General features: G+C 42.1%; 1 protein-coding gene across 13 annotated transcripts in view; it reads right to left on the bottom strand.

The window, feature by feature from the left end:
- tncb (tenascin Cb) overlaps nt 1-24676 on the bottom strand; it is a 151612-nt gene that overhangs the window by 102643 nt on the left and 24293 nt on the right. For all 13 annotated transcript variants that reach the window (XM_072240651.1, XM_072240652.1, XM_072240653.1 and 10 more), the window contains exons 2-3: nt 7394-7966; nt 5611-7020 (exon numbers count right to left, since the gene is read on the bottom strand). In XM_072240651.1, coding sequence (XP_072096752.1) covers nt 5611-7020; nt 7394-7862 — 1879 coding nt within the window. In that variant the 5' untranslated portion in view covers nt 7863-7966. The remainder of the gene's footprint in view (nt 1-5610; nt 7021-7393; nt 7967-24676) is intronic.

Raw genomic sequence — 24676 nt, 5'->3', positions numbered from 1 at the left:
AACTTTATGGAACAGAAGAATGTGATGCTCTGCAGGAGAGGGAGATCACAGAGTGTGTTGGAGCCAGTCTTTGTGGACCTTGTGTGCCCGGTTTATAAAAACAACTGGGGCCTGTCAGGAAGCAGAAAATTGCTTGCGTTATTGGGTTATTGCTTCACCAATATATAGAAGTGAACTGTAAGTGGAGCAGCCATTGTGGGAGTGGCCCTTGTTGCAGCGGGCCAGCGTTAAATTGGTCAGGCTTTGGCTCAACAGGCTTGGATGAGAACAGGTACAGGCTAGAACTTAAAGTTAGATGTTAGAAGCATAACAAGTGTAGGTAGGGTGGGCGTTCAGGCAGAGGAATGCTGTTGTGAGATGTGGGATTTTAGGGTACCTGGCAGTCTTCCTGATGACTACTGCTGCAGGAATTGTATCCAATGGCAACTCCTGACTGAAAAGGTCAAGGAACTGGAGCTGGAGCTGGATGTACTCAGGATAACCCAGAGGGTGAAAACCTCAGAAATGAGGCTTTTACTGTGGTGGTCACACCCAGAGTTCTGGCTTCAGATGGTAGAGGAGTGACCACCAGGCGATGTAAGGGGGGTAGGAAGTCAATGCAGAGTTCCCCTGTGGCCATTCCCCTCAAAAACAAGAATATCCCTTTGGAAACTGCTGGGGGTGGGGGGTGGGGGATGACCTATCAGGGTACAGCAGCCGCAGCAAGGGCCAGTGGCACTGTGGCCAGCTCTGAGTCTCAACAGGGCAGGGTATAGTCAGGTAGAGAGATAGCGATTGAAGACTCAATAGTTAGGGGGATGGACAGCAGATTCCGTGGCCACGAAGGAGAAACCGGGGTGGTGTGTTCCTAGGGTCCAGGACGTCTCAGAGCAGCTGCAGATGATTCTCTAGAGGGAGGGTGAGTAACCAGAGGTCACGGTACACATTGGCACCAATGACATAGGTAGAAAGAGGGAAGAGGCCCTGTTCAGTGAGTGTAGTGAGATAGGGAAGAGGCTGAAGAACAGGACCTCCAGGGTTATAATCTCAGAATTACTCCCAGTACCACGTGCTGGTCAGGGCAAGAATAGGTCGACAGTGTGGCTGAGGAACTGGTGCAGGAGGCAGAGTTTCAGATTTGAATTGAATTGATTTTATTTCTTATATCCTTCACATATACGAGGAGTAAAAACCTTTATGTTACGCCTCCATCTAAATGTGCAATGTGCAATCATAGTAATTTATAATATTTTATAATAAATAGAACAGTCAATGTAATATAGAGTACACTCAAGTCAGCTTGGGTTCATCGGTCTGATGGCCTGGTGGAAGAAGCCGGCCTGGGGCCTGTTGGTCTTGGCTTTTATGCTGCGGTACCATTTCCCAGATGATTGCAGCTGGGACGGCTTGGGTTCCCAATGATCCTACAGGCCCTTTTTACACACCTGTCCTTGTAAATGTCCTGAATCGTGGGAAGTTCACAACTACAGATGCGCTGGGCTGTCCGCACCACTCTCTGCAGAGTCCTGCGATAAAGGGAGGTATAATTCCCATACCAGGCAGTGATGCAGCCAGTCAGGATGCTATGGCTGTTTTCTAACAGCCACCACATTCGTGTGTTCTGGAGTCTGAGGGATCTACCCATGACTTTAGTGCCATAAGCCTGTAGATAGTATCAATTGTAGAAAGCCCCTGTAGAAAGTTCTTCAGATTTGGGGGCCCATAGCAAACTTCCTCAACCATCTGAGGTGAAAGAGGTGCTGTTGTGCTTTTTTCACCACACAGCTGGTGTGCACAGATCATGTGAGGTCCTCGGTGATGTGGATCATTGGGATCTCTTCTGGGAAAGGTATGTCTTGCACAAAAAGGATGGGTTAGTATCCATGCGGACAGGTTTGCTAGAGCTGTTGGGGAGGGTTTAAGCTAATTTGGAAGTGGGGTGAGAACCATTGATAGTGCTGAGTATGGGGCAATGGGTATGCAAGTCAATGCAGTGTGTAGTGAGACTGTGAGGAAGGACAGGCAGACGATAGGGCAAAATTACAGTTAGTAGGATGAGTTGCAGTGTATCAATGGGACAAAGTTGAAAAGGATGATGAGCACTGGACTAAAGGTGTTATGTTTGTCTGCACACAGTATAGGAATAAAGTAGATGACCTTGTCGTGCATTTAGACATTGGCAGGTATGATGTTATGGGCATCATTGAGTCGTGGATTATAGCTACACGTTGTATTGAAATGAAGGCAGCTAGGCAGAGGGGGGTGGGGTGGCTTTGTTGGTAAAAATTATAATCAAATTAAATTAAATTTTTAGGAATAGGATCGGAAGGTGCAAAATCATTATGGATAGAGGTAAGAAACTGCAAGGGCAAAAAGACCATGATGGGAGCCACATGAAGACTTCCGAACGGTAGTCAGGATGTGGGACATAAATTACAACAGGAGATAGAAAAGGCATGTAATAAGAGCATTGTTACAATAGTCATGGGGGTTGGGGTTTCAGTATACAGGTAGATTGGGAAAATCACCCTAGCAGTTTGAGAGGGAGAAGATAAAGTCAAATGTACCAGTATTAAAGTGAAGTAAAGGGAATTTACAGAGGCTTGAGAGAGGAGCTGGCCAAGGTTGATTGGAAGGTGACACGCTCAGGGATGACGGCAGGATAGCAATGGCTTGAGTTTCTGCAGGCAGTTTGGAAGGTGCAGGATAGACACATCCCAAAGATGACGAAGTATTCTAAAGGATGGATGAGGCAACCGTGGCTGACAAGGAAAGGCAAAAGCAGCATAAAAGCAAAAGAGAGAGCATGCAATATAGCAAAAAATAGTAGGAAGTTAGAGGATTTTTCAGATATATAGGGAGTAAAAGAGAGGCAAGAGTGGATTTCGAACCACTGGAACATGACACCAGAGAGGGGAACAAAGAAATGGTGGATGAGCTAATAAGTATTTTGTGTCAACCTTCACTATGGAAGACACCAGCAGTATGCCAGAAACTTGAGAGTCAGGGGGCAGAAGTGAGTGTAGTTGCTATTACTAAGAAGAAGGTGCTTGGGAAGCTGAAAGGTCTGAAGGTAGTTATGTCTCCTGGGCAGATGGAATACACCCCATTTTCTGAAATAGCTGAAGAGATTGTGGAGACATTAGTAATTATCTTTCAAGAATCACTATATTCTAGAATGGTTCCAGAGAACTGGAAACTTACAGATGTCACTCCACTCTTTAACAAGGGAGAGAGGCAGAAGAAAGGAAATTAGAGGCTAGTTATGCTGATTTCAGTGGTTGGGAAGATGTTGGAGTCCATTATTAAGGATGAGGTTTTGGGGCACTTGGAGACACATGATAAAGCAGGCCAAAGCCAGCATGGCTTCCTTCACAGGAAGTCTAACTCGACAAATCTGTTTGAATTCTTTAAGGAAATAACAGGCTGGATAGACAGAGGAGAGCCAGTGGGTGATATTTTCTTGGATTTTCAGAGAGCCTTTGTAAGGTGCAACACATGAGTCTGCCTATAAGAGTCCATTTATAACAAAGGATTGCATTGAAACCAACTGAATATTGAAAGACCTAGATAGAGTAGGTGTAGAGAGGATGTTTCCTATAGTGGGTGAGTCTAGAACCGGAGGGCAAACCTCAAAGTAGAAGGACATTCCTTTGGAACAGAGATGAAGAGGAAATGGCTTTAGCCAGAGTGTGGTAAATCTGTGGAATTCATTGCCACGAACTGCTGTGGAGGTCAAATCATTGATTATATTTAATGTGGAGGTTGATGAGTTCTTGTTTATTCCGGGCATCAAAGTTTACAGGGTGAAGGAAGGAACGTAGGATTGAGAGGGATAATAAAAATCTGCCGCGGCGGAATGGTGGAGCAGACTCAATGGGTCGAATGGCCTAATTCTACTGCTAGCCTTATGGTCTCATGGTCTAATATGTCAAACTGTTCCTTGTATTGGCTCTATGCTAAATATGATCATGCACATTACCAGTAGATTCTTGTATTCCACAATTATTTAATGTCCAAAGACCTGTGGTTGTCAGCCTTGAATTCACTCAATAACTAACCGTCCACAGTCACCTTGGACAGAAAGTTTCAGATTCACAAAGCTCTGTAAAAGACACTTTGTCACACCCCAGATATCAGAGGTCAGCCAGTGGTCATGAATCCATGCCCCAATATCTAGACCCTCCAGTAGAGTACGTACCCAGTCAATGCCTCTTGTTTGTGGATATCCTTCTTAAATTGGAATGCAAACATATAACTGAGAGTGGGAGGGCGCGGGAAGGGAAGGAAGAGGGTATAGGGAAGGTCTTGCAAAGATAGAAAAAATAATTTGAATAGACATCAGGAAAGTTAATTTTCCCACCATGATAAATGGGTGCAACAGATTCAGAGTAAGATCCACGTCAACTAATTTGTTCCAAACAAATCTAATATAAGTTTGGTTAAGGCAAGGATTACAGGTCCCAGGATACAAACTATGATCAAGTCTTCAGGAAGGAAACACAAATTCATCATGTATTGTTTATCTTAAATCCAGAACCATAGGAGATGCTGAAACAAAGAGACAGAATAGAACAAAGAGTGCTACCATTTTGTCATTGTTGGCTATTCTGGAAAATTATTGGAAGATAGCAAAGTAGGATTGGCCTTGTGTTTCATTGGATTGTGTATAAGTTGTATTTATGAAGTGCAGAGACTTTGGCATGGTCTACTATACAGAAGGAAATTCTTCTCGGATGTACATGAAAGTTTTTTCTGCACATTTCTAAAACGGACAGAGGCCAATTCAATGGCTCCCCTAAATTTTTTTTCTCTTTTATTTAAATATATATACTTCCTGCATTTTGAACACTGAAAAGTCTTAGTTCGAATGGAATGAGATGCATAAGACCAAGGCAGCAAGGGTGTTTCAGATTTTAAGAAAGAGTTTATAGACAACCCACAGCAGTTTTACCCTATGACCACAGTGTAACGTGTACTGCAGTTACACAGTAGAAGGCACTATGTCACTCCCCAACAATTCTTTTGTTTGTGTGAGGCAATTAAAGGTAATAAGGAAAATTGATCCCGAAGGAAATAGGTATTTGTCTAAAAAATCTATCTTGTGGAACCAAATCTTTCTGGATACATATTGGCTAGGTATGGCAACTACTCTGGCTGTGAATGCAAGAAACTACGGAAAGTTGTGCACACAGCTCAGTACATCGCAGAAACCTCCCTCCACTCCATGGACTCTCTATACTTCTCACTGTCTCAGTGAAACAGCCAGCATAATCAAGGTCTCTACCACCCCTCTCCCATCAGGCAGAAGACACAAAAGCTTGAAACCATGTACATTAGGCTCAAGGACAGACCCTGGAATGGATCTCTTGTACAATGAGATATACTCTTGATCTCACAGTCCATCTTGTTACGATAAACTGGACTCCTCACAATCTACCTCATTGTGATCTTACATTTTATTGCCTACCTGCACTGCACTTTCTCTGTAGCTGTCACACTTTACTCTGCTTTATCTTGTTCTGTCGCAGTGCACTGTGTAATGATTTGTTCTGTATGAACGTTATGCAAGACAAACTTTTCATTGTATCTTGGTACATGTGTCAATAATTCACCAATACCAATCCTTACCAGCAGAGCAATCTTCATTGACGTAACCTTCATTACAGATGCATTGACCTTCAACACAACGACCTCGTTCATTGCAGTTATTGGGACAGGCACGTTCTCCGCAGTCTATTCCTCTGTAATCAGAATTGCAGACACACTGTCCATTGACGCAACGGCCGCGGTTGTTGCAGTTGTTCGGACAGACCAGTTCGCCACAGTCCTCACCGGTGAAGCCGTGATTGCAGACACACTGACCATTGATGCAGACGCCGTTGTTACTACAGTCATTTGGGCAGGACAGTTGCCCGCAGTCTTCTCCGGCGAAACCTTCGTCACAGACGCAGCGGCCATTGACACATCGCCCGCGATCGTAGCACTCATTGGGACAAGTCAGTTCACCACAATCTTCTCCTTTGTAGCCCTCCTTGCAGATACACTGGCCACTGACACAGCTGCCACGGTTGTTGCAGTTGTTCGGACAGACCAGTTCGCTACAGTCCTCGCCGGTGAAGCTGTGATCGCAGACACACTGACCATTGACGCAGATGCCATGGTTACTACAGTCATTTGGGCAGGACAGTTGCCCGCAGTCTTCGCCGGCGAAACCTTCGTCACAGATGCAGCGCCCATTAACACATCGGCCGCGGTCGTGGCAACTGTTTGGACAAGCCAGTTCCCCGCAGTCTTCACTGGTGAAGCCTTCGTGGCAGATGCACTCTCCGTCGACACAGACGCCTTGGTTGTTGCAGTTGTTCAGACAGGCCAACTCGCTACAGTCCTCTCCCGTGTAGCCCTCATTGCACACACATTGACCGTTGACGCAAAGGCCGCTGTTGCTGCAGTTGTTCAGGCAGACAAGTTCTCCACAATCTTCACCCGTAAATCCCTCATCACAGTAACATACACCTTCGATACATCGTCCGCGGTCGTAGCAGTCTTTGGGGCAAATAATTTCTGAGCAGTCAACGTCAGTGAAGCCTTCATCGCAGATGCACTCACCATCCACACAGCGGCCACGGTTATAGCAGTTATTGAGACAGGCCAGATCCTTGCAGTCTTCTCCTGTTAAACCTTCATCACACACACATTTTCCATCAACGCAGATGCCTTGACCGCTGCAGTTGTTCGGGCACAGCTCCTGGCTACAGTCTTCTCCAGCATAACCTTCAAAGCAATGACAAGCTCCGTTTATGCATCGTCCTTGATCACTGCAGTCATTAGGGCAAGAGTCGACAATGCCACAGTCATCCCCGGTGAAGCCTGAGTCACACACACACTTGCCATCAATGCATGTGCCTCTGTCATTGCAGTTTGCTGGGCAATCAGGTTCACTGCAGTTTTCTCCCTTCCAGCCAGGGTTACATAAACAGCCACAGCTGTGTGTACTGTAGTTCCCATGTGCCCCACAGAAAGGCTTTACATCGACACGTCCTGAACAAAGACAAGAGCATGGTGTGACATGATTTTCATCGTTTGTAATTGCAGTTAAAGAACTATTAACATTTAATTAATGATCTATTTAATGAATAAAATATACAATTAATAACAAATTAGAATAGGTTGAAATTAAATATCTACCAGTTTTAGCACGTGCACAGTTGCATATGTATTTTAGCATTTGTGAAATTAAATATACATGCGTAGTTTTTAGCATTTGTAAAATTAAATATTTATCAGTAGTTTTAAACACATATGCATTTTAGTATTTGTGAAAATAAACATATTCTAGTAGTGTTAAGCATTGTTCACAGATGTATATGCTTCATAATTATTCAATGGTAACACTTGCTTGCCATTCTCTTACCCTTTCCTTGCTGTGCGCCATTCTCACAGCAACCTCCATTCGCACATTGTTGCCGTAGTGATGACACATGACCTTCCAATGCCTCCAGCCTGCTGAGCAGGTCGCGGATGTCCGGCCCCGCCGCGCAGCCGCAGGCCTGCCGTGGGATGTTGATCCGGTGAGTGAAGACGATCTGATTTTCGCCGTCAGCTGTGTGCTCGATGTGTTGCTCGCTGGAGTCGGCTTTGGGTCTTGCAATGCCATCGGGGGACTCCAGGTCTACTGAACAAAGAGAGCCAAGGGGGACGTTGATGTTGTAGACGTGGTTGAAGTTAATGGGTTGTGTTCCAAATGGTAATGTGGCATTCTCTTCTTTTGGTGGTGGAATGTCTCTCTTCTGCCTAATTATTTTCTTAATAAGTCCACCATGGGTTTGTTCCAGCAAAATAGTTGTTATGACGCAAACTAAGGCATGCCACCGAAGCCCCATTCTGGTGGTTTGGAATCTTCTTTTTGTGCACAGTCTGTTTGTTCTCCAATATTAAACACAGAGATAAAATATGTAAGCTTCAATTCCTGCTTGATGCAACTTGCCTGCAAAAACATCAGAAAGAGGAGAGTGAAAGAACATTCCAGACAAATGCAACTCTTCCTTGACACATCTGAGAAAGTTTTTAGATATGATTATATTTGCAACCTTTTTGAGGCATTGAAATGAAGCAAAGAAATCCTTTCAATAAAGGTCAAACAAGCAAACAAGTCTCCATTTAAATTATGCTAACTGGGAGGGAAATTGATTTAAAGTATTGATGAAGCTACAGCAATGGCAGTTCCAATCTCCCCGTGACTAAAACTTTCTGTGACCTCAATGTTATGGATCTGCAGTCCCAAATTAATTGCGAATAGAGAAACCACAGGTGTGACAGAGATGCATTAATGTGTCACAGCAAAGCAGAGCGAAAATAAATAATGTGACAAGCATTGAGAAATCGCTCTCCCCTCTCTGCCCTTAATCTGGTTGGCATGATGAATGGGTTATAAATTGAAAGAGCATCTGACATGGTTTTATTAGTAACTAAACAATGTGATTTGCCAACTTGGAGGTCTGAGGAAGGTTTATCTTAAATTGCCGGTAAGACGGTGCTGTACTGTTCCGTGTTCTATGGTTTTATTGGTTTTATATGTTGTTACATAAATTAACACTTGAGGCCCATAATCACAGGAGAAGCGGTTAGTCATTTAGGACTAAGTTAAGAATAACTTGTCCTGGGGATTGTGAATGCATGAAATTGTCTCCCCTAGACCCCGAGTCAGCTGAGGATACTCAGAGCTCAGTCACTGATGACGATGAAGGTGCAGATTGATGCAATTTCAATCAAAGGACAGGGAAGTTGAAATTGGAGATCAATTGTGATTTTCATTGAATGGGAGGGGAGGTTTCAGCAACTAAATAACTCTTCCCTGCTCCCAGTTATTGTGTTTTTATGATAGGGCTTTGATGTTTATTGCACTTTTAATAAATCGTTACAACATGCAGAAGTTAACTTTGATCTCCATTAGAATCTAGAGATGCATTGAGATAAAGGAATTGATGTGAGACACCCCTTCCCCACACCGCTGTGGCTTCACATGTTCTGAAGTACAGCTGCAACCCATAACCTCGATGCGAACCTTTTAATCCTCTCTCTGGATCTGTAAGCATTAGTGACATGCTATTAGCTGATCCAGGAGTCAGACGATGACAGGGCATGAAGCAGGCTCGTCAGCCCATTGATGCCGCACTGACCATCAACCACCTACTTGTACTAATTCCCTATGAATCCCACTTTTGGTCTCCCTACACCCCCATCCACTCCCCCAGATTCTACCACTCACCGGACACTAGGGGTAAGCACAAGTGTTTAAGGCAAATGAAGATCAGTATTGTAAGGCTGTATCACTGAGGGCTCTGAGAAGTAGGCACAGAAGAGAAGTCAGGGCCAGTATAGACCATCCGTGGAGCCAGCCAGAGAGTCCCTCTGGTTCCTACTTCCTCATGTCCGTCTGCAGTCTCGGAGGGAGCTACTGAGGTAGAAACGCCTCCAAGTCGATTTCTACTCAGCGAGCTCCCCACAAGTGGAAAAGTGATCCTGTTTGGATGGAAAGCACAGCAAGGGGTGCGGGAGACCAGTGGTGCTGACGAACCCTGTCCTCAGCTACACAGGCTGACGAAGCTCTCACACTGAACGTTCCTTAGAACCAATACACACTTGTGCACACTACAAAAACTGTAAAAAAAAAACCTAAAATGAGCTTTATCCAACAAAAGCACGCTCAGTGGGCCCAAAAACACGAGATCAAAATGTAAATTACAGGTTTCAATCGCACGCAGATTAGTAGCAGAAGTATGCTGAAGAGAAAAACGCAGTTTCGTGAACAGTCTGCAGGGCGTCGCTGTTAGTCACATTGATTGTTGGCGCCATCTTGCTCGAGGTCACTATCACTAAACACAGTGTCACTAAACCTCAATAGTGTGTGTCCTGGATCACTACACTTACAACCAGACATTATACTGAGCATGACTACACCTAGACGGTGTGTGTACTTAACTCCGAAATGGGCTCAGCTGCTGACAGATCTAGGCAGGTCCCAGTGGAAGGTCATCCCCAACCTGTATTAGTAGTGTTGACTGAGGCAGCTACATGAACACTGGAATATCTCACCTGTACCTTTTTCCTGAGGTACTCAGAGAGCGGAGACCACAGTTTAATATTTCATCCAAAAGGGTACAACCCTGATGCAGAACCTCAGTTCCACACTGGATTAAAATCAAATATAATTTCTATGGTCACTTTGCTTGACTGGAAACTATTACTAAGGAATATAGACATGAGCCAGTTGTAGAACTGGTAAGGAATTCTGTTCACTGATCAAAGGGCATAGCTTAAGAATAAAGGGTCACATGATAAAGACAAAGGTGACGTGAAATTATTCCTTTCAGATGTCTTGAGCCTCTGTAGGTCTTTTCCTCATAATGTTTTATGAATATATTTAAAGGTCTATAACATGGTATCTATCTATCTGGAGGTTCAAAGTAAATTTATTTGCAAAGTACTATATACTACCCTGTGATTTATTTTCTTGTGGGCATTCACAGGAGATCAGAGAAATATAAGAGAATTAATCAAAAACTGCACACAAAGACTGTCAAAAATCACTGGGGAAAAGGAGACAAGATTTGCACACAAACAAACAAACAAATAAATAAATAAATAATACAGAAAACATGAGCTGTTGAGTCCTTGAAAATGAGTCTTTAGGTTGTAGAATCAGTTCAGAGCTGAGGTGAATGAAGCTCTTCATATTTGCCCAGGTTAAAGGGTAATAACTGTTCCTGAACCTGATGGTGTGGGACCTGAAGTTCCTGTACTTCATTTCAATGACAGAAGAGAGCATAGCCTGGATGGTTGGGGTGGGGGTGTTTGGTGATGGGTGCTATTTTCTTGTGGCAAGCCCTTTGTAAACGTGCTCAATGGTGGGGAGGGTTTGCTGGTGATGTGTCCATGACTTTTTGCAGACTTTTCCGTTCTTGGGCATTGGTGTTTCCATACCAGGTTGTGATGCAGCCAGTCACTATGCTGGGCATCTATAGAAGTCTATCGAAGTTTTAGATGGCATGCTGAAGCTGTGCTGGTTTCTATGAAGGCAGAGGCTTTTTGTACTCACTTATATGCTGACCCCAGGAAACATCCTCTAATATGATGTACACCAAGGAATTTAATGCTACTGACCCTTTCCACCTCTGGTTCCATGGAGCTCCAGTTTACTTCTCCTGTAGTCAATAATCAGCTCTTTGGTTTTGCTGACAATGAGTGAAAGGTTGTTGCTATGGTACCACTCAACTCGATTTTCAATCTCCCTCCTATGTGCCAATTTGCTACTACTATTGATTCAGCCAACAGCAGTGGTATGATCAGCAAACTGAAATACGGTATTGGAGCTGTACTTAGCTACACAGTCGTAAGTATACTGTAAAACAAGTAGAACGAGGGCTAAGCACACAGCCATGTGATGCTCCTGTGCTGATGGTGAATGTGGAGGAGATTGACTGGGGTCTGCAAGTGAGAAAATTGAGGATCCAGTTGCACAAGGAGGTATCAAGGCCTAGGTTGTGGAGCTCTTTGATTAGTTTTGAGGGGATGACAGTGTTGAATGCTGACCTCTAGTCAATAAAGAGTGTCCAGATCATGATCTAGGTGTCCCAGAGCTGAGTGAAGAGCCAATGGAATGGCATCTGCTGTTGACCTGCTGTGATGGCAGCCAAATTAAAGTGGATCCAAGTCACTGCCCAGGCAGGAGAAGATATGCTTCATGATCAGCCTCTCAAAGCCCTTCATCACAATGGATGTGAGTGCTAGTCATTGAGGCAGGTTACCACACTCTGCTTGGGCAGAGTTGGAATGATCCTTGGCTAGCAAGGGGTCAGAGGTTACCAGGGTTAGGTATAAATATAGCGTGGAGCTTACAGTCAGCTGTGATCTTATGGTGGTGGGGTTTCGAGATAGCTCCTCCAACTCTGAGTTTGCATATTTCTCTGATTGGTCTTATACCAAAAAAGTGATATTATCCCATAAGAACAGAGAGCCTTTTAAAGAAACAACCCATTAAAGTACTATATACAATAAAGAAAGGTCATTACAACATTTAACTGAGCAATTTAAATACATTACTTGCCAATTAATAATTTTCCGATTGCATTGAATTTCTCACCTGCAAACTTTCATGCAAGTTTTGATTCAATGAACCATTGCATAGACTTTCAGCCCTGTTTCCAAAACGCACCTAACAGGCACATAAACTGACAGCAATCTTAAAATGGCTGCATCAATGGCCATTCCTGAAATAACCTTGACAAAATTTATGAGAGAATTTTATGGGAAAATTCCGAATGCAAATATTATGATTAAATCTTCCTAAAACACGAAAAGTCAGTAAATTTGTCATAAAAGTCTGAACAGTTGAACCTTGAAGTTCCTTCCTCCACAATGTCCCCTTTTCACAACTGTTTAATTATTAATGTGCAATAAATGATTCTGGGTATGTACTTGTCTGCAAATTTGGCAGCAGGTGGCTAAATTTTACACATGTGCAAAAGACAGAAGAATTTTAATTGGAAACAGAATTACTTATTGCCCAAGCTAATATTGTACTTGAGGTGTTGCAAGAGTGAAGTGAAATTCATTCCTTAAAACAGTTTTGCACAGTGAACAAGGTTTGAATTGTAAAGAAATAGTGTGAGCTTGTCTGCTGTTTTATGGTGACATGGAATATATGTCCACATTATCTATTCTAACCCTACAACCACAACACAGTAAGTTCTCCAGACACAAGTGTTGGTGTAGAGTCAGACACAAGTGGTGGTGTAGAGTCAGACACTTTCTGGGGTAGGGTTAGACACAAGTAGTGGTGTAGGGTCAGACTCAAGTGATGGTGTAGAGAGTCAGACACAAGTGGTGTTGTAGGGTCAGACACAAGTGATGGTGCAGAGTCAGACACAATCTCTGGTGGTGAGGAAACTGCTTAGAATCAAGCACAAGGAGTGGTGAGGAATGAGGCACAAACTCTACTTTATTAAGCAAAACCTATCAGTCATTTGCGTACGGACATTGAAAATTAAGTTTGTACAAATGAAAGTAGGTACATCTTTCCTCAATCTACAGTAGTCCCTAACCCAAGGTAAACACTTAATCCTCTCACTTTTTAAAATTTAGCTTATTTGTTGGTTTCTGTTATTTTTAAAAAAGTTGGTGATTTTTTTCAGGAGACGAGACAGATGCACTTCCTGCCAGCTTTGTCCTTTCATTTAAATACAAACAAGATAAACAAATACCTTGGGCACGTACCAAAAGGCTGCATTGGAGTAGTCATCCAATTACAGATCCAGATCTTTACAGTGCTACAAGATACAGTAATACATTTATGTCATACCATTGTTGGTTGCTGTTTTAACTACTGTCCCCATCCCCATCACACCCCACACTTTGCTCTGTTTTCACTGGTTGGGTTATGCAGCATTTCATTGGATTTAGAACATTTACAGTTACATGTTCTGATTATCTTTACTTAGCCCAGACTCCTTCCGTATTCATTTGGATGATTTTCATCTTTCACTCAAATGTACGGAGACACGAGCACAACTTCCAGGCTAAAACTGTACAACAATGTGTTGCTCAAGTGCTGTGCTATTGAAGATTGCATTTTATTGGTGAGGTGAAATTATACCTACTTTATAGAGGACACAATCTCAAACAGCAGAGAAGTTTTCACAATGTCCCTGTCAATAATAATCTCTCAACCATCCAGTCATTAATTCCTGGATATCTGTAGGTCATTGCTGTGTACAGATTGGCTGGACAGTTTCTTGCTAATTGGGTCTCTTGTTCATTTCCTCCATAGATGTTGCCTGGCTTACTAAGTTCCAAAAGCATTACATATTTGTTGCTCAAGACCTCTACCATCTATAGAATCTCTTGTGTTTTACATTTTCTAAATGTTGGCACACTTTGAGCACCATGGTTAGCACAATGGTATTACAGCTTGGGTTGGTGGAGTTTGGAGCTCAATCCTGCCATTCTCCCGAAGGTATTTTTACCTCCTCCCTGTGTAATGTGTGGGTTTTCTCCAGGAGTTCCAGTTTCCTCCCACAGTCCAAAGTCATACTGGTTAGTAGGTTGACTGGTCATTGTAAATTGTCCTATGATTAGGCTGGGGTTAAATCGGGGGCTGCTGGGTGGTGTTGCTTATAATGGCATGTTCTGCACTAGCTCTAAACAAAATAACCTGTTGCAAAGCATCATGAGATGCCCTCCTGATGTGAAAGGCAGCTGCTGAAAGACTTTTCTGTTTCAGGAGTGTTGGCTCAAGCCTTTTGACTGCCTTTTTCTGATAATAGACAATCTGAACTTTGCCGTCGCCAGTTAATGTACTGGGGCAATGGAGCATATATCTTAAATAGAATGAATCTGATGTTTTCTGGCTCCTCACTTACATCAGAGATTGAGATGCTGAATTTATGTAGAGGCTCAACAAACAGTGAGTTCTTCATACAGATCTGATAGTTTGCCAGAACTGAACAAAGTCTAGCTGACTAGATCATTTGGTTCTTTCTCTGAGCACAATTATAAAACAACATAACTGGCTAGATGACTAAGATAACATTTCAGGATGATAACAATTCTTCAATACTCTCTGAGCTGAAACATTAACTCTGTTTCCCTTTCCGTGTCTAACCTCCTGTGTGTTACCAGCGTTTCCAGTTTTTATTTCAGATTTCAAGCATCCGCAAGGTTTTCTGCTAGTTTTGCACCTGATCTGCACATAAGTGTCAGAATTCCAGGGTTTCCATCACGTTTTAGATACTGCATCGTGAGAACGCTGTATCTATATTGAGTGGATCATGATTTTACTCAAGAGTGCACATCCACTTGTCTGCTCAGTTGGAACTGATTATCACTCTCAGTTAGTAGATTGTTACACAAGAACAGCTAAGGCGGAAATTGATTGAACATGTTCAAAATCTACAGCTCTGAGTTGACTTCTGCTCTACGAGCTGAGGATTTGTGTTCATATCAAGCTTCTAACTCCTTATTCACCTTTATTTGATTAAGTCAGAATCAGATTTATTACCACGGACGTATGTTGTGCAATTTGTTGTTTTCTGCCACAAGTACCAGACATAAAATTTACAAAATAAGTAAGTTACAAATGGATTAAATAGTGCAAAAGATGAATAATGAGGTAGTGTTCATGGGTTCATAGACTGTTTGGAAATCTGATGGTGGAGAGGCAAAAGTTGTTGCTGAAACACTGAGTGTGGTCTTCGGGCTCCTGTACCTCCTCCCCAACAGCAGTAATGAGAAGAGGGGAGGGTGAAGATCCTCAGTGACGGATGTCACCTTCTTGAGGCACCACTTCTTGAAAACGTTCTCAATGGCAGGGAGGGTTGAATCCATGATGAAACTGGCTGAACCTACAGCCTTTTGCAGCCTAATGCTTATTTTAATATCTAGAATTAAATTAGGATGAAGTTGATCTGCTTTGAAGATAATGCAGTATTGATTGGAAATACTCTCCTTCCAATTTTTCAATATGGTGGGACATATGCAGCCTCTGTGCCAACAATACAATTTATGGAAAGTCATAGGGTCATAGAACAGTACAGCACAGAGAAAAGTCTTTTGGCCCATTTAGTCTGTGTCGAACCATTAATCTGCCTAGATTCATCAACCAGCACCCAGAACATAGACCTCCATACCCTTTCCATCCATGTACCTATCCAAATCTCTCTTAAATGTTGAAATCAACCCCACATTCACCAGCTTGTTCCACACTCTGAGTGAAGACGTTCCCCCTCATGTTCCCCTTAACATTTCACCATTCACCCTTAACACATGACCTCTTGTTGTAGTTTCACCCAACCTCAGTGGAACAGGCCTGAACGCCTTTACCCTATCTATACACCTCTTAATCTTGTATACCTCTATCAAATCTCCCCTACACTTTTTGCATTCTAGGAAATAAAATCTGAACCTATTTAACCTTTTCCCTATAACTGATGTCCTCGAATGCTGAAGTTTAAAACATGTTAGTCGCATCTCGCAAAGTTACCTTTTAGGCATGGAATCTTCAGATTGTTAGCTCACAGAATTTCAGAGTTGTAAAAAATTGAATGAGAATGTGGAGAAGAATAATACCATTTACATAGCTTTCATTATGTTGACACATCAGAGTGATATCAAATTAACTCTTTAAACAAGCAATATTGCTATTCAGATTGATTAGCACAAAATATATAAATGTTTTATTTTTCAGTTATGGGGACTGAATAATGAAAATCTACATTGGATGTTATAAGATGCATTAGAGTTATGAGCTTGGATTTATGTTCAAGGGCAAAAGAAGCTCGGGTCCCTGAACATTAGTGCATTGGTTATGTGAGTAAAATTACAGAGGAGAAGAGGAAAATGATGAATTGTAACTCCCTTTAATTATAAATAGAAGCTCAAAGTCAGAAATTGTAAAGCCACCTTTGAAGCCTACTAATTAATGTCGATGGGTCCTCGGGCAACGCCAACGGTGACTTACTTCAAAGACATTGACAATTGCCTTTGCTGTTTTGAATTAAACAGATCAAGGAGTAATTTAGCAATTAGACAATTTATTCAAGACAGATAAAACATTACATCAACCAAGCAGCTGATATATGAAAGTTTTTTTACTTGGAGCATTCTCATTTCAGCTTGTCCTAACACGTGCAAGTGTTAGAGCCTATGGCCAGATATCTCCTGTTGCTGGAGCTGATTTACTGCCCTCCTCTTGCATGTCATTTTGTTCCCCATTTCTCCATGGAAATCGTGCAGAGTTCTCATCTCGCCCCACCTACTCTCCCTGTGACCTCTGTTTGAGCTTAGAAGAGCTTCTTTTCCATGGCTAGTTACAGCACGGTTGCTGTGCGAATGCCCTGCAGTTCGAAAGGAAACTGGGACAACTACAATGATAGAGGTGGCAATGCAGCCAGGAGAAGATATGCCATTCAAATATCATTCATTCTTTGAAGAAAGAATGTATTATATTACAGTTATTGTTGTTATGTAGCCATAATGAAATTGTCACTGCCCTTTAACTGTTCTGACATTTTCTGACTGGTAACATCTCGTATTTTCAATCTCCTGTACTTTACCTCAAGTATTCACTTCTGCTATTTATTAGCTGTGTATGAGTATTAGAGCATTTCAAAATTTCATCACTGAGGAGGGATTTCTTTACCCAGAGAGTGGTGAATCTGTGGAATTCATTGCCACAGGCAGCTGTGGAGGCCACGTCATTAGGTATATTTAAAGCAGAGTTTGACAGTTTCTTGATAAGTAAGAAACATAGAAACATAGAAAATAGATGCAGGAGTAGGCCATTCGGCCCTTTGAGCCTGCACCGCCATTTATTATGATCATGGCTGATCATCCAACTCAGAACCCCGCCCCAACCTTCCCTCCATACCCCCTGATCCCCGTAGCCACAAGGGCCATATCTAACTCCCTCTTAAATATAGCCAATGTACTGGCCTCAACTGTTTCCTGTGGCAGAGAATTCCACAGATTCACCACGCTCTGAGTGAAGAAGTTTTTCCTAATCTCGGTCCTAAAAGGCTTCCCCTTTATCCTCAAACTGTGACCCCTTGTTCTGGACCAAAGGGTATGGGGAGAAGGCAGGAGAATGTGGTTGAGAGGGAAAGTAAATCAGCTATGATTGAATTGCGGAGCAGGCTCAATGGACCAAATAGCCTAATTCTGCTCCTATGTCCTGTGGCCTTAATATCTTACCATTCTCTGCATCCAATACCTATCCCTGATATTTCCACCACCCTATACTTTCCTTCAATCAACTTAAAATTATGGGCTTGCATATTAGTCATGAACGACCTGGGAAAAAAATGTGCTGGCTGTCCTCTCTGTCTATGCCCCTTATGACCTTATACACATCCATCAAGTTGTCTCTCATCCTCCTTTGAGAGGAGAAGAGAATGTAGAGGTTGAAAGGTTCTTGATTAGTCAGGGCTTCAAATGTTATGGGGAGAAAGCAGAAGAATGGGTTGAGAGGAATAATAAATCAGCCATGATGGAATGGCACAACAGACTTGATAGGCTGAATGGCCTAATTCTGCTCCTATGTCTTATGGTCTTACGTAACCGCTGACTTAGACACTAAAGTAGCTTCCTGTGCTCCATCAGAGAAAGCATGTGGGAAATGCAGGAAATGATCAGTGTAACTCTATTCATAATTCTGTAGCCATTTACTGTGATGTGATTGCAAACACATCTTTGCCAATATCCACTTTATTATTAACCAGGTTTTTTCACTCTGTAAAATTCTCCTCTATTTATTATTAAGCCATTGGGAATATGACCATGAGGAGCTCATTGCCAGCCAGGCATCTTTTGTTTGTGATATTCCCATTCATCTATTATTAAACTATTGAGGAAAGCTTAGAGTTTCATGGGATTAAATTGCACACTAACTTTATAAGCATTTAGAACATCGGTGAAATTCGAATTACATTAATGAAATTCCCTGCTCTGGCATGTTAGAAGAGCTAAGTCTTTGTTAAAATATTGACAAATGGATCGGAATCTGAATGAGTCCTTAATGTACAAAGGTTGGGGCTTATTTTGTCGCAAAGCTACTGATCAGCTTCCCAGAAGACATTTGAGGCAGTGGGGAGCATTTTTCAAGTCTTCAGAGGTTTCTAAAAAAATGGTTTGTGTTCCAAGAAGTAATACCAATATTTGGAAATAAAATTATCATGGAATATTACCAGGCAGGAAGTTATTTAAAGATTTAAGTACATTTATTATCAAAATACATTTATGTTACCATATACTACCTTGAGATTCATTTTCTTGTGGGCATTTACTGGAAAAGAGATACAATAGAATTTAGAAAGAACTATACTTAGACAAAGGCTGACAACTAATGTGTAAAATAAGACAAACTGTAGAAATAAAGCAAAATACTGAGAACATGAGTTGTAAAGAGTCTACTCAGCCTTCTAAGAGTGTTGATTGAGAGAGCTATCCAATTGCTCCCATTCAAGACTTATTTACTTACTGCCCGTTATGCTGCTGGTGTTTAGGACAACTATGAAGGTCCTCCACCTCTATCTGTCCATGGTCCTGGTCTCGATGGTGTTCAAGGCTTCCTTCATTGTGCCAGTAGCTTCCTCTCAGTTTTCACCACTGTCAGCCGTACAAGTCCTGGGTGGAGACTCAGGAATACTGTTGCACCCAGTAGTAGTCAGATACTTCTGTAACCCTCTCACCATGGCTTGTAACAAACTTGGCTTGTTAGCTGACTCTGGTTACGTGACTCAACGTTGCATGGGTTACAGGCAGAAGACCACCCTCAACAAGCAACACATGTCTCAGATCGGTATAATTTGGATTCAACTAGACAGAAAAGTTAGGTTATTCGATCATGGAACGAAAATCATGGTGAATGCAAATTTATCATTCACCAGGAAATAACAGACCTCATACCAGCATAAAATTAAAGCGGGAGTATATTCACCAATATTTCGACTTTAACAGTCAGTTAATAGAAAAAGAAAAGGGGCCTATTACAGTTAAACCATTCTAAACGTGCACATGAACGTTGGAAGCTCGTTTCTGAAGTAGTTGGGTGTATCGCTTTACTCACGGTGCTGAACCCATGTTACCAGTTTGAACTTCCCTCGAAGAATGTTACAAACAAACTGGCTAACTTGAAACTACTGGCACGTCCTCCTTAGAACCATTCGGCTGCACAAAGCACTCCTTGTAATAGTGCCCCCCCTTCAGGTGGGATCCTTCAAGTGTACTCTTCTCCACACTTCCTTCTCTTCCACCCCCTCCCAACCAAAGAGACAAACCCAGACCACTGCCCCTCAGAAATCTGATCCCGCCCAGCTCTCTCGAATGTTGCATGGCATCCCATTGGACAGAATGTTACCAAAACAAACCAGACTGGCTGACACAACATTTCCAAGTTGAGCAAGTGGCTCCTTATCTTAGCTGAAGTCAAAACACTAGTCTACGAAGCCTAACTAACAGAACACATTGTGTTTTCAGAAAAACACTGCTAAAATAAAATACCTAACAGCATAGCAGCAGAAATACAATAAAACATGTCTTTACCCGGCGCATTACACGTCATTGCAGTTTCTGTAACAGTTTTGTTTGACCAATCAGGGTTGTTAACCCTGAGCTGAACCCCTGAACGGGGAGTCTGGCCTCTAACCCGTTGACCTGTTTGGTGTGGGTGACCTTACCCTGACTCCAGAGAGCATAGCTCTCCAGGTCATTGAACCACTCTGGCCTCCAAACCACAACAAGGTTGTGGTCCTCTTGGAGGTTCCATTCTAGAGCTTAATGTCAAAACAAGCCTTCATTTTTGCAGCAATTAAAAGACGGAGAAAGTTAGAAAATCAAAATGGTGAAAGTTCTTTGAAAGAAAATGATATGGATTGCATTATGATTCAGGAGCTGTGGTCATTCAGAGTAGATTTATTCAAGCCTAGTTCATTTCCCTTCTAAGGTTACTTTTAATCTTAAATAAATGCGGTAATCTGTACATGCAAATCCCCACATTTTGCTGATTAATCCCATTTTCTTTATTTTCAGGGTTATGACAATATGGTGGCCAAAATTTTGAACCTGGCTATGAAGGCCCAACAGGTCATCTAATCCTGCAGCTCATTAGCAGAATGGAAGCAGTAAACCAATGAGAGTGTTAGCAAGGACTAAGCCCGAAGCTGCAGCGTTGCCTGTTTACAGCCACACAGGAGAAGGACTTTGGAGTCACCCCACTGGAGTGCCGGAGTGGTGGGGTGTTGCAACCAAACTGGGGTTTGTGCTGCCCCCCAGTGTTCACTCAGCAAAAAAACAAGACTGCAGACTCCTGCAATATTCATGCTTGCCGAATGAGATTTGACTGATTTTACTCGAGTACTGTGGTATAATTACTGCTGAACAATATCCCTGTTCTTAAGAAATCATTTTATATATGTGTTGTCATTTTATCAGATTAAGATTTTGATAGTTTAAAACTAATGAAAACAAATCTCTATAGAGAGTTTACATACTATTATTCATATCCATATACATAGCTGTTTCTTTTAAAATTTTGAAAAAGTTAAAGAAACTAAGTTCTGCTTGTTTTCTAATTTGATGCATGTTTGAATTCTTCAACATGACTTACAATGTGGATTGTAGACTTCTGGAGGAGGAAATCAGAGGTCCATGAGCCAGTACTTGTCAGAGGAGTAGAAGTGGAGAAGATCAGGAACTTTAAATGCCTGGGTATCACTATCTCAGAGGACTTGATCTAGACCCATCATATGAACGTAATTGCAAAGAAAGCACAACGACACCTCTACTTCCTTAGGAGTCTGTGGAGACTCAGCATGTCATCAAAAACTGTGCAAATGTCTATAGGCGTGTGGTGGAAAATGTATTGACTGGCTGTATCACAGCCTGGTATGGGAACACCAATAGCGGAAAATCCTACAAAATGTAGTAGAATTAGCCCCAGTACATCATGGGTAAATCCCTCCCAACCATTGAGCTCATCTACATGAAATGTTGTCATAGAAAAGCAGAATTCATGATCAAACCCTCTCACCACCCAGGCCATGATCTTTTCTCGCTGCTGCCATCAGGTAGAAGGTACAGGTGCCTCAGGACTCACACCACCTGGTTCAAGAACAGTTACTACCCTCAACTATCAGGCTCTTAAACAAAAGGGGATAACTACACTCATCTGATTTCTTGTGTTCCCACAACCGATGATCTCATGTTAATGACTCTTTATCTTATTTTTTCATGCTCTCGTTGTTTATTGCTACGCACTAATATTTTCATTTGGACTGTTTGTTATTCATTGATCCTGTTTACAGTTACCGTTCTCTGGATTTGCTGAGTATGCCCACAGGAAAAACAATCTCAAAGGCTGTGTGTGGTGACACGTATGTACTCTGATAATAAATTTTACTTTGAACCATGAACTTTTGGTTAAATCACAGGTTCCCCCACCCCCACACCTGAGGCAAGTGCCTTGTGGCTTGGAATATCACAAATGGAAAAGACTACACTATGCCACTTTTCTCTGAAGTCAGTGACATCTACCATCCCTGGTACTGCTGACTGACTAGAAATATTTAAATACCAGACCTTTGTCATGCAGACAGATAAAGTTTAGACTGGAATGTTGAGCACTGTTTGCTATTAAAGTATTTTAGAATATAAACAAGTCATTGGTGTAGCACTGGTGTCTGTGCATACGGTCAATGGGTAGCTCTTCATTTTGTTCCACCTTACTTTGTAAACTCCATGTTAACTATACAAAAATCTTCCCTCTTACAGAGCCCAGACATTCCTCCTTCTATCCAGGCTTATGTTTAGATTATTAAATTTGTAAGAGGAAAGAATTGCCTGAAGTGATAAATGTTCGACAGGACAATAAGTCGAGATGGCTGAAATGTCCCACTCATCAGCTTATCCTTCTGGGGTGACAGAGAGATGCGTATACGTGATGCATTATCTGTTCTTCAAACCACTACATCAGACTTTATTAAAGCATCGTTTCGTTATCTGAAGCAAGAAAACCAAATCTAATAAACAGAGTTTATGGAGCAGGAGGAAAAGGTGTCTATTTCAAACAATTAAAAATAAAAGTTTAATAGTTCAATGAAAACTATCTAGTGGTGACATTTGCTGCCTATGAATAAAATTGTTGTTAAAATCTACAGTTTGTCATGCATTTGTTTCCATGGATAATCCGAACATGGTTTCATGCAGTGCTAACTTTACTTAATATTATATTTTCCACTACTCTTCTCCACCCCCACTGCATTTAATGCATCAACTTTCCATGAGTGTGATCTGCAAACAGCAGATCACCCAAGGACAACTCTTCTTTCCCACTGTGCTATGGCCAGACTGCTTACTGATATGTGAGGATACACTGATAGGAACTCATCCTGCACCTTTGCAGAAGCTTTTCTTTGCTGCTCCAGTATGCCTTCTGCTGAACATTTATTTGAAAAAGAAATGAGCAAAACAAGACATGCTCGTCCTTCTGAGGCTCCAGCCACACCTTGGATAGAATGAATCACAATGGTAAACGCCTTAGCATGGGGAGTAGTTCAGCCCATAAGAACTGAAATAGAAGTGCCTAGCCTGAGAAAGTAGGGGAATGAAAGATCACACAGATTTCCATTGAATCATTCTCTGGAAACTATCAAAGGTTGGAAATGATATTTATCACATCTGTTAACCTGCTACTGTGACACTATATTTTCCTTTGGGATCAAGGAAGTATCTATCTATCACACTTCTGAGTCAATCACCTCTTTCACATCCCATTCCCTGTGGTATTGCCATGTTCTCGAACCCTAATCTTTTATCTCCTGTATTGTCATTACAGCATGTCTTTCTGAACTACTTAATTTTCACTGTTATCATTTGCACCATTCTGTTACTTTTGCACTCATCACTGTGTTTGCTCTTGTGTTTTTTATTGCGTGTATGTTAAGTTTTTTTAACTCCAAAACTAATCAAAAGAAAAACATGGAGCCGGGGATAATGTGTCTAACTTCATTCTTACTTTAAGTAAGGAAACCTCATAGGACATGGTGGCGTAATGACGTATGTCATTCATGTTCTTTTACATATAACCCGTTATGAATTATGTAAACAACAAAGAAACCTTAATCAAATGTTTACAATATTACTCAAATATTACTGACATATTAAATACATAAGACTCCTCCACATACACAGTATACTATACAGTACAACTACAATATAGACATTCACAGCATAGTAAATTTTAAATTGTCCCATTCAGGACTAAAGATTTAATCACTGAGGAGGATTTCTTACTCTTGTGGAATAACATCTTTCATGACAAGTTGGGGGGTGGGGGGGTTCACTCTGTTGGCAGGTGAGACTTGTGGTTGTGAAACAATCTCAGGTTCCAGGGCTTCCTCCATGGTGGTTGTAGAAGTTGACTCTGGGACTGCAGAAAGTGACCCTGAAAGCTCTCGACACCTTTCTTCTCTAACAATTGATTCTGATCTTCTCAACTGATCGATGTGTTGCCTGCAGATGATATCAGATGGCAGGACAACACACCAGGAGTGAAACATCGAACTTCCTTTTTTGAGAAACCTTCAATTTGTCTCAGCTGTTTGTCCTGCCTACTACTTCTGAGACTGGGTTAGAGGAGATCCAAACGTGAAAGCAAAGGACAACCCTGGAACAGCATAGTTGGTGATTTGTTGGGCTCCACTCAACCTTGGAAAAAATTCCTTCAGACTCTGTGCAACCTAGCTCACTGGTTACTTTATCATGGATGGTATAAGGAACCAGATGAGCTTTGTAAAACGCAAACCACAGGGATTCTGCAGATGCTGGAAATTCAAGCAACACACATCAAAGTTGCTGGTGAACGCAGCAGGCCAGGCAGCATCTCTAGGAAGAGGTACAATCGACGTTTCAGGCCGAGACCCTTCATCAGGAATAACTGAAGGAAGAGATAGTAAGAGATTTGAAAGTGGGAGGGGGAGGGGGGGATCCAAAATGATAGGAGAAGACAGGAGGGGGAGGGATGGAGCCAAGAGCTGGACAGGTGATTGGCAAAAGGGATATGAGAGGATCATGGGACAGGAGGCCCAGGGAGAAAGGCAGGGGGTGGGGGGAACTCAGAGGATGGGCAAGGTGTATAGTCAGAGGG

Source organism: Mobula birostris, chromosome 22, assembly GCF_030028105.1.
Source record: "Mobula birostris isolate sMobBir1 chromosome 22, sMobBir1.hap1, whole genome shotgun sequence".
Classification (NCBI taxonomy): Eukaryota; Metazoa; Chordata; class Chondrichthyes; order Myliobatiformes; family Myliobatidae; genus Mobula; species Mobula birostris.
The sequence above is the reverse complement of the archived record's forward strand: the minus strand, read 5'-3'. Positions and strand labels throughout refer to the sequence as shown.